Below are 13,525 nucleotides of genomic sequence, written 5' to 3'. Positions count from 1 at the left end.
ATACATAAATATACAAAAGAAAAATCAAATTCGGCAGAAAACAAGTAAAAGTAGATTGTTCTCCAAATAGAACCTGATTTAATACAAAGAAAACGCATAATATTTTATGCTGCGTGAGCGCACTACTGGTAACACCCGGTTTCATTTTTGGTGATATTTTACAAAGCGTGAAGCATGTAAATGCACACATTACACTTATTACAAGTGTAAATTGTGTATCTGTGGCAGATTCTACATCTCCTTCGGACTTTATTGGCATGAACAATCATGAGGTGACCTTGATTATCATAACGCACTTCATCTATGGCAGGTGCAAGATTTCTTTGAGTAATTGTTTTATCCGTTTTTAAAAGTCGCAAAGCAATGTAACATTTTAAATCAAATCAATCACCTCGTCATAAAAAATCTGACCTTTCTTCCATTTGACAGTAGAAGCAAGGCTGTCGTTTACAGAAAGCATACTTCTTTTTTTGAATTCCAGGGTTTCATCATCTGATGAGTCCCATTCAGGTTCAGTAGTTGATGAATTACAGGACTGTTGAAGGACAGCCGTATCATTCGGTGCATGTAACTTGAAAGTTCCAACTATATCAGTTGGTTCCCCAAACCTTCTTAGATTTATGCTGTCGTTCATATCTTCTTCGTCAGTCAAGGTATCCACGTCGGGTGGAATATTTTTTGTACGAATTTTCAATAAATAGAATGCTACAATACATAAGAATATGTAAATCCAAATAATACTTACTACTTTCATTGTAATTGTCCTCATCCATCACAGTCTCTTCCATAGCCGCCTCTATTTCCTTTTGAGTCAAACACCTCGGAAATAATAATTTTGCGAACTGTAACTTTCACTGCACAAGGCACAAACTACTGAACTACTGAAGAACACGCTAATTGTTGGATGTTTATTCTACATGCACTGACTTGTCTAGACTTGCAATAACAAAGTTTTGTTTCACAGATAAAACCAGTGGTACGCCAGTAAATATTTTGAAAAAATAAAGCATAATCAATAGAGTATTTCCAATGTATGTTTTCTGCGATGTAATTTACATGCTATAGACTTAACAAAAATGACAATACAAATCCAAAATATTTTTTTTACTATTTCGGATTTACGTGAAAATGTGATACAAATTTATGTACCGCTTTTGTCAACTTTTGAAGTCATATCTTTCCTTTACACAAATTAGCGATTTCTACGGTTTTATGTCCTTTAGTAGTGTGTAGTGGATGTGACAAAAAAAATCATAGAATAGGTGAAATTTCATTGTATTTTTATAATTATTTCGGTCAATTGACTGGTTAATTGACACAAAAAAATTGACCTGTCGATTTCACAAACCTAAGCTTTGCATATAGAGGGTTCTTCAACTTGAAGTACCTATTTAAAGTTTTTTCTTATTTTTTAATTTCGCAAAAATGGATATAGTAGACACCTTAGTTTAATACGCCTGGATTTCTTACAATTTAATCTTAATTAAAATTGGAGCATTAATAAAGTTTGTTACACTAAAGAAACTAATCATAAACGGCAAATATGGGAAAGTTATCCAAAATATAGTTTTTGGGCAGTTTTAAAGAAAATTTAGTGCGTTTAATAACCGACTTCAGATTGACGGTTTGGAAAATATCAGCGGATTTCGTTTTTCACCAGTAAATCCAAAATGGTTAAATTGACAGCTGTCAAAATGTCACATTATTCATTCACTTTTTAAGGCGAATAAGACAGCGTGTCTTTTTCGATTTTTGGTAATAGCCTAAAATTATCAGTTCAGTGCACAAAAGATTTTGTCACACTTGATAACGTTGAATCTTAATCATATAATAGGTAGGCCATGATTAATTTGTTAGCTTTATTTCCATCTAAGAAGGGCCCTGATTTGACATTAAATAATTCAAGTCATGAACTTCTTAAGCGGGCAGTTTGACGAAATAATTATTTCATTAAATGAGTTTTTTGATCCTCGAGAGACCTTGTGAGAAAGAGTTTTGGATACATTTAGAAACGTTAACAGAAATATAATTGCTAGGGTTATACAAAACATCTGACTCGTGGAAAAGACGTTCTTTACGTTCATATTCTATTGAAAATATAATACGTTTATGGTTTTTTTTAATGTGTTACTTATTAGTATTAATGTTAAATAAAATGATGACCCACTTCTAAGATAATTAAGACCTCACTTTGTAAGGTGTAATAAAATCTTTTGTACACTTGTGAGTCATTGCTGAACTGGAAAGTTTACTTTCTTTCCAAATATCAAAAAATCCAATATGGCCACCATAAAAAAAGGAAAATAAATGCAGGTTGCGAGGTAACAAAAGCCGATTGAGACATGCCATATACGCTATCTTATTCGTATTATGACAGTACATTTTGACAGCTATCAATTTAACCCTAATAAAAAAAACCCTTTTTCCTAAAATTCCTCTTAAACTTTTCTCATTTAACCTTTGCTGTAGATATAATACTAGCGGAGATCCTTGTACAGGGAAGCGAATCTGGGATACCTACATTGTAGGCCTATGAAGGGGATTATAAAATTTTTGCTCTAAACAAATAATTGTGTGTTGCTCATTTGAGATTTTTATCAACCACTACTCCCAAGTATTTTATAACATTAGTCTCCTTAATTGGTTCCATAAGTATTTCCGAAAATTGAGGATTGCTTTTCCTGGTTATAGATAAAATATGAAACAAATTCACTTAAAAATCAGGTATTGGATTTCTATAAAAATGCTTGCACACTTCCCAAAAGGAAAATATATAGGGAGGATCTATATCTTTCAGAAATTGAAATAATACGTATATGCTGTGCCAATAAAGAAAATCGAGTAACATCTTTGTATATGTTTTATACGCCATCTTCGAATAACGCTGTCAAAACTAGAATTTTGAAAATTAAAATATTTGAAAAGTTCTTATGTTAAGGTATGTATTACTATTAATAAAAAAAAGTTGAATAATTTCAAAAAGAGGTCAAAGCAAAATTTAAAAATGAGGTGCTCCATTTAAAAAAATGGCAGCTAACCTTTATACTTTTAAAATAATTTTAAATTGTGCTTTCCAATAATCTTTACATCTTTTGTAATTACCATTTTCCCATAACTTTTGAAACCAATACTCTTTCTTTGACTCACTCTCTATATGACCTAGTGGTTACGCAGCTATTTTCGTGAAATCCGCGCATTAACTGCATCCACATTGTATTTGCAAAGTTGCGAACAATTGCAAAAGAAAATTGTGCTACATAATATTACATATGATTCGACTCGTCTTTTCAGTGACGTTCCAGCACGCCGAAATCGAAGCTCAGCTGCGAGATGAAAAAGGACACGCAAATTTCCTGTGTCGGAAACACGAGGAAGAATTGGACGCGGTCAAACTCCAATTGGAGAAGCTGCAGAAGTTCCACCACGAGTCGATTGATATTTTACGCGAAGAGAACGACTCGATCAGGAAACAAATTGACGAGGAACGACTTGAAGTGGAAAAAGTAAAACATGAGAGCGCGAAATGGAAACACGACTACGAGAACAAGGAGGTTAAGCTCAAGGGAGAGTTGGAGTCGATAACGGAAAAGATTGCAGCTTTGATGGAGGAAAATCGTCAGCTGAGGGATGAAAATGAACAACTGTTAAATTCAAGTGGTTGTAAGGGAATTAAAATGGAGGTTTGTAATCATTTTTACTGTCATTATGACGATAAATTGACGCTCGCATCAAGTCCTTTGCTTCCCATTTAAATGTCTGACAAGGTGGGGTAACACTGTTTTCTACAGGCTGGGTCAAATTGGACATTTTTAAAGCTAAACTCCCCTTTATATAGTAGATAGATCAAAACTACTACTACACTAAAGCAACCTTAAAAATCTTAGGGGTGAGAACACAATGCATTTTGGTGTACCTTTTGGGCACTTTTATGGAGTATCTTGGTTATTTTTTAAGATAGAAAGTTACAAGCTACGCGAGTTTGAGCTACATTTTTGTTGAAATTAAAGATGCCGTCAACAAAATTATCATGACCATCTTGGTTTTTGAGATACAGGGTGAAATTCGAAACTATCGATTTTGAGTCCACCCTCATATCCGCGTTGTCTTTTAAGTTATTGAAGAGTTTTAAAAATCGTTCTTATGGGATTTTTTTTGTTGTTTTTTACTTGCTCAAACCGTTTATTAGTTATGAAGCATTTTGTTAAATGGAACAACATGTTTAAGCTTTTCAGAAATATATATTAGTGTAAAATTGTTGTTGTTTTGAAAATTAAGCTCAAAATGTTTTTTTTTCATATTTTATTTTATTTGTAGCAGTAGATCTATCTACTATTAAAAACAATATCCAAGTAATCAATTATTAACAGACAAGAAAGTCAATACTTTAAAATTCAATTATTTAAACGTGTTTTGTGCGTTCTGAACTACTATTTGTAATAATTTTCAACTTATTATAGTCCATTATTACATTTATTAATAGGAAATAACATTATATCTAAAGAATATTAACATAAGATTATACCTAAAACTATTGTTCAAATCGGAGACTAACCAAAACTCGCACATTTTTAATCTCCTTCGTAGAGTATAGAACGTTAAATCAATTTCCCCTGAAAGTTCTGCTACAGACTGGTGTCGTGTTTTATATACTTTATTTTGAATTTTGAAAGATCCCGAGATCGTGGAAGCTAAAAAATATTATTATTTTTAAAAAATATATTTTCATTCTGCTTTTCGATATTAAGTAAAGAGTCTCTTGTAAAGTAATAACTCCTTAGATGTATCTTATTTTTATTAGTTAATTAAATGATTAAAAAAGTGAATTTTGAGCTTAATTTTTAAAACTACTTTATACTAATATATATTTTTAACCAGCTCAAATGATTTCCAATTGATGTAAAAATTAATATAGGGATATACATATACCTCATAACTAACTAATCCTAAAATAATGTCTTTTTAATTCTTCAACAACTTAAAAGACAACGGACATACGAGGGTGGTCCCAAAATCGATAGCTTCGGATTTTAGAGTGTATCCCAAAAACGATGATGGGCCTGAGAATTTTGTTGATGGCATGTTCAATTTTACAAAAAAGTATGGATATTGTAGGCATTGTGTTGTCGATTATTTTATCAAGGTGCGCACCTTGCATCGTTTCCCGCGTTAACCAGTATAACCGTTGCGATATCATGTGCCTCTTTTGAAAATGTTCTTCCAGTTATTAATACATATCCGGCAACATCTGCCAAATAGATGGAAAGTTATTACAAAAATTCAGCTAAAGCCTCAATAGTTCAATCGATGGGAAAATAATCCTCACAGCTGTATTCGACAGGAAAATAGGGAGGAGATCTGCGAATGATAAAAGCTATGAAACTTGAAGCGGGATTTAAAAGTGACTCAAATACTTAGAGTCATATGGAATACTGTTACCCCAGTATATGTTTTATGCCAAACGGTATTCATATAATGGTAATGCGAAGAGTAACTGACCAACATATTAAATAGCCATGGGACCAAAACTTTTTTAAAACTCATAAATTATGTTAACTTTGCTTTTGTGAAAAAAAATACCAACTCTAAAGAATTTATTTGCAAAGCTTTTGTTGCAGTTTTGTTTCTTCGAATTTGAAGATATTCGGTTAAGGAGAGTTGCAACTTAAGATTAACTTTATTGCGCCAAACGCATCCACTTGCGTTAAACTAAATCATAAAATATTGCTAAAACCAGTTCACTTGTTTCAAACATCAGATAAGATGTTTCGTCTCTGGTTGATGAATAGTCGAGCATGTGAAGCAATATGTCGCAATAGCAGATCAAAGACATCAACAGAATCAACTGTTATTAATTTCATTCTAAAACAGTTCATACGTTAACATGAGGAGATTAAGTGTGTTAATAATCTAACCTGTCTCGTACCATTTCGGACCGCATTCACGGCTTTTTTAAATGTTTCTTCACTATAGTTGGTATATAGCCGGCTGTCGGGGGTTGTTTCGTAGGTCCTCAAAAAAAACATCATTATTTTTTAGATTTTAACATCAAACAAAGTTACCCCGGGGTGACAAAGTAGCCCCGGTTTACGGTACAATTACTGCGCCTACGTTGTACTGGCAAGATCACTAACCTTGACAGTTGCACAATGATTTATAACTCTTTCGCTTTAAGAAACAGATCCAATAAAATCATCGTTGTGGATTACAGGCAATCCATGAAAACATTTATCTTTAGTAATTCTATACAATTCCGGATATCAAACTTTGTCTGTAATATATACGAGGGTATCAAAATTAATATTGTTTTTCCTTTATCTCCTCAATCGTTCCAAAGCTCCTTCCATTCATGGCTTCTTTCTCAAGACTAGAACAGGAAAAAGTCGCAGGGGGCTATATCCGGTGAATATGGTGGCTGAGGCATCATTGTGGTTTTGTTTTTGGCCAAAAAGATATACACTATCAACAATGAGTCAGCATTATCGTTATGCAAAATCCATGATTTGTTTTCCCATAATTCCGGACGTTTTCTTCGTATTGCTTCTCGCAAATGGCGCATAACTTCAGGGCAGATTTGATCGAACTTGACTGGGCTTTGGTTTCGATGTCATAACCATCAATTATGACTTTTACAAGCAGGATCATTATTGACGTCGTTTAACAGTCCTTTGTCCTTTGTCCTTCGACAGTCCGCTTGTTCAAAATTAAGGAAGAAATTTCGCTGCTACACTTTTTATGTCCAAAACTTCGGAAAAAATTTTATGGCACAAGCCAATGGAGATGTCGATGACTTCAGCTACTTCAACACGATTTTTCAACGCCATTTGTTTCACTTCTTCAAGGCTTAGTTATTGACGTCCTGGGGCGTCCAGAGCGAGGTTCTTCTCGGTCATCTTGAAACAGCTTGTACCACTTATAAACATTTTTTTGCTCAAATTAGATCCACTGTACGCCGTTGTCAAGCATTTTGCATTATGCAAATCCTTTGTTCAATTTTTTGACAGCAGAAAATCGCCGAGCACGCAAGACACTTCTAACACTTTTCTCTCGGAAACTTATAAACTGGCTGAAACCGTAAATATATGTCACGGACATGTGTACTAACATAAGAAAAAAAAAGATCGCCCAATTATAAAAGTCAACTTACTTTTTGAACAAACCGCGTACATTGCCAAAAGGCGCTACATTTGTTTTTAACCTCGGCGCCTTTTCCTGTTACTCGGTCCATTCAATTCGAAATATTTTCAGGAAATGCAGTCTCTCAGGGTAGTGGTGGAACTGAAACGGGAGGAGGTGTCCAACCTGCGGAAAACCTTGGGCGAGGTGACGCACAAGCTGGAATCGCTCATGGGCGCCGAGAAACGAGCGAATGCGCTCCAAGCCCGCTGCGAGGATCTCCAGCATCAGCTACAACGCAAGACCGAGTACGCGCAGGTGTTGCTCGAGAAGCAGGACAAACTGGAGGAATCATTCAAAGAGGAGGCAAACCAGAAGTGGCGAATGATCCGCTACAACGAGGAGCTTCAGTATAAACTGAAGCAGAACACCGAAGTGATGAACATCGTGATGGAGCAAACGGGCGAGTACAACCGATCCAACAGCTACAATTCAAGTTTCAGCGAGAAACACAGCGCCACCAAGTCGCAGTTCGAACGTACCCTATCGTTCAGGGACAGGACGTTGCCTTACAAGTCGAAGAACTCGATCGATCTGGACACCGACGACGTTTCGGAACCGACCTCGCCGACCGTCAAGGCGATCGTCGAGAAATCAGACTCGGTCAGTTACGTACTGGACCTGGACGAGCGGCCGAATGTGGTGGCGTCGAGAATTATTAGGCGCAGTTTCCGTAACGCCACGCCCCCGAAAAATACTCCCACCAAATCGCCGTCGAACAAGCGTGCCCGTATTCGGAACCCTCTGAGCTTGAGCGCTTCGTCGGGAGCGATCGTCACCCCCAGCAGGGAAGAAAATGGCAGACCCAGGTCCGCCTCCGCGAGGGAAGTCGATTTCGGGTCGAATTTCGCCCAAAGCACACCAAAGGATAGCGTTTCGAACCATTCCCACGCTAATCTTCACGAATTTGTGGACATGGACGAAGACAACGAGGTGGATCTTGAATTGCCCGCGCTGCCCAGCGAATTAGACAAGAAGAACGGTGCGTTGGCGTTGCCCAGTCCCGAGCATTTGGCCGGTGAGGGAGGCACTTCCGATAGCAACTCGGAGGACGAGAGCACCAGCTCGTCGCAATTGTGAGCGGAGGAGTACTTTTAGGATCCCGAGCGAAAGGCGGTGTCCGTTTTGATAATAATGCGACGCGGCGGTCTTGTCAAGTCTTTTCACCGCGCCGATTTCTATTTTTTTTTGTATTTTTATGGGTTGTGTTGGACGAAAATATTCCCCGGTTTCAGTATTATAAGCGATGCGAGTTTGTATGTCTATCTATCCGTTCGATATTTTTTTTATGTATATGATGAGTCGTTTTTATCTCTGTTGATCATCACTCTCTTTGTATTTAAATTATTGTTAGGGAAAAATTTTTGAAGTTTGCATGGTTATTACGTATTTATTGTAAAAAAGAGGTTCATTCAAATAAACGTTACTAAGTACCGGCGGTGTTTTTTTTTTAGGTTTGCCCTATGCAAGCGGCGTATTACGCTCTGATTAAGATCTCACCCCTCTGAGAGTGCAGACAACCCCAAAACTGTCTCAACATGCATGTTTTTTTTTACTTGCTTATCAACATCAGGAATTCACATTTTTGGGCACGTGAAAATCTACAACAAACTCGGGAATCCCATTTTCAAGGTAGATTTTCGGTTAATATCTGATGTGTGGCATTATTGATGACCGCCTCATTGGTCCGTTCATAATTGACGAAGGTCTCATGGCCAAGCCTTATTTACGTTTCATTGAAAATGATCTTCCAATATTATTCCATAATGTTCCTTGCAATGGAAGACAACAAATGTGGATTCAGCACGATGGCGGGCCTCCTCACGAATAACAGAATTTCAATACAATCAAAATTATACAAACCAGTGGACTGAAACAGGCTCAACAAGTCCTTGTCCAGCAAGGTCGCCTGACCTTAATCTCTTATATTATATTTATGGGAAAGACTAAAAACTTTAGTTTGTACAGAAAGTATTGAAAACAGAACATCTCGCGGCTAGAATTAAGAATGCTGCAGAAACGATTCGTGCTGATTCTGAGAGTGTTAGCAAAGCTTTAGAACAACTAATTCAATGAAATTTAAATAAATAAGAAATAACGGTCTTTATAATATCAAATGCTTGTAGCTCAGTTAGAATAGTGTTCCGGTTATGTTCATTTGGCATTTTTAACTTGAAATCACCCTAGCATGGCCTAAGCTATTTCAGTTATGTCATGTATATATTGTTACATTATTACATTTGATAAAGACACGGTGTTATCGAAACAATTGGCATGTCATAAAATATAACTTCGTGAAAATCTGAAATTTTAGTTCTTATTTATTTTGATAAATGGATTTTCATCAAGTGAAAGCCACCTCAGTTCAATTTTTGAAATAAAGTTCCCCAGAAGTAATTCTTGTATGATAGCAGTTCTCGATATACCTATTCCAGGAGTAATCCGCAATCATGGCGCCCAACCAAAATGGTAAAAGACATACACCCTGCTATTTCTGCAAGTCGCGAGAATTCGTGGAATTTTATGTCGTACCTCAATAGAAGAAAAGTGGAGTGTTAACGAATTATTCACTTGGCCAGAATGGATAATTTCCAAGCAGATATGAAAGATTTCGTCACCAAAACCAAACTAATTCTGTTTCTACATCGAACCCATTCTTACCGTATATGACTTATTAATACAATACAACAATGTCAACAACCACAGAAGAGGTCATTAAAGGTATCTCTTCCATTTTTTTATCTGCTTTGTATAAAATAAAGAACTTCACAAATAAGCATGAGTATCCTGCGTTACCATATTTGTTTCACGGTTATGATTATGAAGATCCCTGTTTATTTTTGAAGCAGTTGGAGCAGTATTTTTCGTGTTATAACGAAGTGGAAAACTACGATAAGGTTAATTTTGCGATAACTCGTCTTCGGGGTCCAGCACTGAATTGGGTAGAACAATATTAGTCCTTCAACTTAAGTTATGTCACGTTTCAGGACAGATTTTCATTCTAGAAGTGCTATAGCTCAGGCAACCTCCAAATTATACGGAGAGGAGCAGAAAGACAATGAACCTGTTGATGTTTTTATTTCCAAGAAAATTGCGCTTTTTCAACGGCTGGTACCAACCACTTCAGAAAAGATAAAGCCTTCGAAAATCCTGGATCTCTTGAAACCTGAACTTAGGGCTGTTCTACGCACTCCTTTTGAATGTACTAGTATAGAGGAACTGAGAAACATTGCTACCCAAGTAGAAATTGATTTCCAAGAGGTAGGACAAAATAAATATATTCCCCTTATATTTCACGGTCATAATACCACTCAAAAGAATCATTCTAGTCGGGTTAATTCTAGTGAACCTTCCTCTCCATGCAGATTTTGTTATGCTATGCATTTTCACAAAGATCGCCCACAAAATCCATATCATAGGGAACAGAACCAGCACAGAATGATTCGTTGACACAAAACCAACCACAGTTAAATTTCCCTATCAACGTAAATCTAATTTTCGAGAGAAAGCACAAGGTCTAATTTTTTTCCCTCGGATGTAAAAACATTGCAACTCTTTACTGCCTCGTCTAAGAATAAAAATTGAAAATAACCACTACAGCGCTTTAAATGATTGTAGATCAGCAGGCGACATTATTCGTACCTCTATTTTACCTCCAACATTTTCCCTACATAATAAGCACTACACCTCGTCGGAACAAATACAATTTGCGTGTGGCTTGAAGAATATTACTTCTTCGAGTGCAATTAAAATAGATTTTACCATTGACAACCTAGAGGTTAGTTCCACTTTTCAACTCATCTCTGAATTTAACGAAGAGATTATTCTTGGGGCTCCATTTCTTAAAGAAAATAATGTAATTATATCTAGAAACTGCATTTATGCTGGAAATAACAAAAGAAAAAGTTTATATTGGAACGACGGTCCACCTTCAAGTTTTACCAAGAAAGAACTGCCTGTTGATTTAATCTTTCCGGGAAAATATAAGGAAGGAAACTATCACTTTTTATGGGGATTTGTTTTCCAGTTTTCAATTTCAACCTACGACGACTACTACTCAACATAGCATCCGCCTGAAAGAACATAAAACAATTCAACAGCGTCCTTACCCAGTTTCTCCCAGGAAAAAGACTATTCTATATAACTTACTACAGGATATGCTTGAAAATCATGTTATCGTAAAGATTTCCCCTCACACTTCCGACATATATGTTTGTCGTGGAACGTTTGAGATTTTTCATCTCTCAACATCGAAAAAAACAAAATTACATTGGAAGAACTAGATTAACGCGGACACCACATTTACCTAAGACGAAAAAACAATTGCAATCATTCCTGGAAATATGTAATTGGCTAACATGGCTGAAATAACAATTCCTCTAACCTCACTCCCAAGGAACAACATGGGATTTAAATGGGAAGTCGAACATAATGCTTTCGGCAATATTAAATCAGACGTTGCTAAATCTTTGTTTTTACATAGGCCATGTGTGAATAAAGAAATTCTACTTCAAACTGATGCTAGAGAAAAAGAAACGGGATGTGATTTGTATCAAGATGGAGAAAATTTCGAAAAAAATATTATTTCTCATGAGAGTGTCACGTTTACAAACACTGAAACACACTATCATATTAACGAAAAAGAATGTGTGGACACTGTTTGGTCTATTAAATCCTTCAGGCATTATCTGCAGCACAAACCGTTTTTACTTCGTACAGACAAGATATCTTTATTACGGCTGGATAAGAACAAAGAAGCAAAAACATAACTCACTCGATGGTCGCTGCGGTTACAGGAAATTTCTTTCTAAATTGAGCAAGCACCTGGGAAAAGCAATGAACTTCTTGGCCTATTATCTTGATATCCGCAAGAATTTCATAGCATTGATTACGACATGGAAGAACGTCTCTGCATCTCTATGTATGAAAACCACACTACATGTATTAATCAAATCACGGCAAACTATGACTTATTTACTTATGTTTCTAAATATCGAAATTTGAATCGAATTTTGAATTCTGGAGCAAAATCCCGCAGTGAAGAAAATTTGTCTCGTTACCATATTATCGAACACGATTTACTGCAGAGAATGAATTCCTTCAGCAAAAAATTAGCTATTTCCCCAGAATGTGTCGACGAGGTGATCTTGTTTCACCATGATTTACGAACAGCTACACATTCTGGAAGAGATGAGACTGTCAGGGCGATGAACCAAAGGTGCTATTAGAAGAATATGAAGAAAACTAAGGGCGAATATGTCGGAAAATGCCGGGTTTATTCTCCGATCAAGACCTAGCTTCAGAAGAATACTCACCTTCGACCACATGGGACAACGAAGTCGTCTGGAACGTTCCTAAAAATTTGAAAAAAAAATTAATCAGATCGGATCGGATGTTTTTTGTGAGATGCTTTTTACTCCAAAATGGTTTAATGAATTTTAATGGGGTAATCGTTTACATCCGTCGGCAGAAATTTATCGAATATTTCCCTTTTCTTTTAAATACAACTATTTATCTAGAGCAAAGTTCCGGGATGCCAGAAAATCTCCCTACCCGCCTCTGACGGAAGGCAATTAATTTTTAAAATGTTATTAAATTTTATGCTGTCCCCAACGACGAACGGTACCACCAGCGATCGACTCTTCGGTACCGCCTAATAGAGGAAAGACCGAAGTATAAATTTCGACCCCTTACGGGAATAAATAAACAAGATCTTAAATATTGAAGAAAATAAATCGCTTCCACGGCGGACAAAGAAAAATTGAACAAAATCAACAGTCTCCACGGTGGACAACCTCCTTGAAGGTTTCACATCACCAAGGCGATAACAGAAACTAAACAAAACCAACCAAAATACAACGTCAAGTATTGACACACGTGCGTCACCGTGGTAACGAAGCAACCAATAAGCAAAGTGTTTGAATTACGACGCATTATAAAATAGTTTCAACTTAAAACATGTATAAAAACATATTTTGCATTTTTCGCAACCATCTACATTTTAGATTATTAGAATCATGTTTCTTAACGGCTTAGTGAAGTCATTTTTTAAATAAATTTGTTTGTCACAATTGCTCTAATGGGAAGCAGTATCTTTTAATGAACTTCGGGCAGTTAAAAAAGGAATTTTTCCTAGGCTTAAAACGTCCTATGAGTGAGATGATTGAGTAGCCTGCCATCAGGTAATTTTCTGAAAAAAAAAAGCAAGGTTATGAACAAGAGCCCGACATCCCAGTGAACCCAGTCTATGCAGGAATTTATCCTGCGTCGTGTATTTAATACGGCTGTACTAAGTTCAGCTCTTAAAAGGTTGGCAACATTCAAAAATAAAATGATATTCATGTATCTATAA

The 13,525-nt window shown here is 36.2% G+C and overlaps 1 protein-coding gene across 2 annotated transcripts in view; it reads left to right on the top strand.

Moving 5' to 3' along the window:
- The window catches only part of LOC132702794 (uncharacterized), a 308,632-nt gene extending 300,026 nt beyond the window's left edge, over nt 1-8,606 (top strand). For both annotated transcript variants that reach the window (XM_060671578.1, XM_060671577.1), the window contains 2 exons: nt 3,292-3,680; nt 7,246-8,606. In XM_060671578.1, the coding sequence (XP_060527561.1) occupies nt 3,292-3,680; nt 7,246-8,253 (1,397 nt within the window). In that variant the 3' untranslated portion in view covers nt 8,254-8,606. The remainder of the gene's footprint in view (nt 1-3,291; nt 3,681-7,245) is intronic.
- The last annotated feature ends 4,919 nt before the right edge of the window (nt 8,607-13,525 follow it).

The sequence above is a fragment of the Cylas formicarius genome, unplaced genomic scaffold (genome assembly GCF_029955315.1).
Source record: "Cylas formicarius isolate icCylForm1 unplaced genomic scaffold, icCylForm1.1 PGA_scaffold_6__28_contigs__length_40554024, whole genome shotgun sequence".
In the NCBI taxonomy this organism is placed as follows: domain Eukaryota; kingdom Metazoa; phylum Arthropoda; class Insecta; order Coleoptera; family Brentidae; genus Cylas; species Cylas formicarius.
The sequence above is the reverse complement of the archived record's forward strand: the minus strand, read 5'-3'. Positions and strand labels throughout refer to the sequence as shown.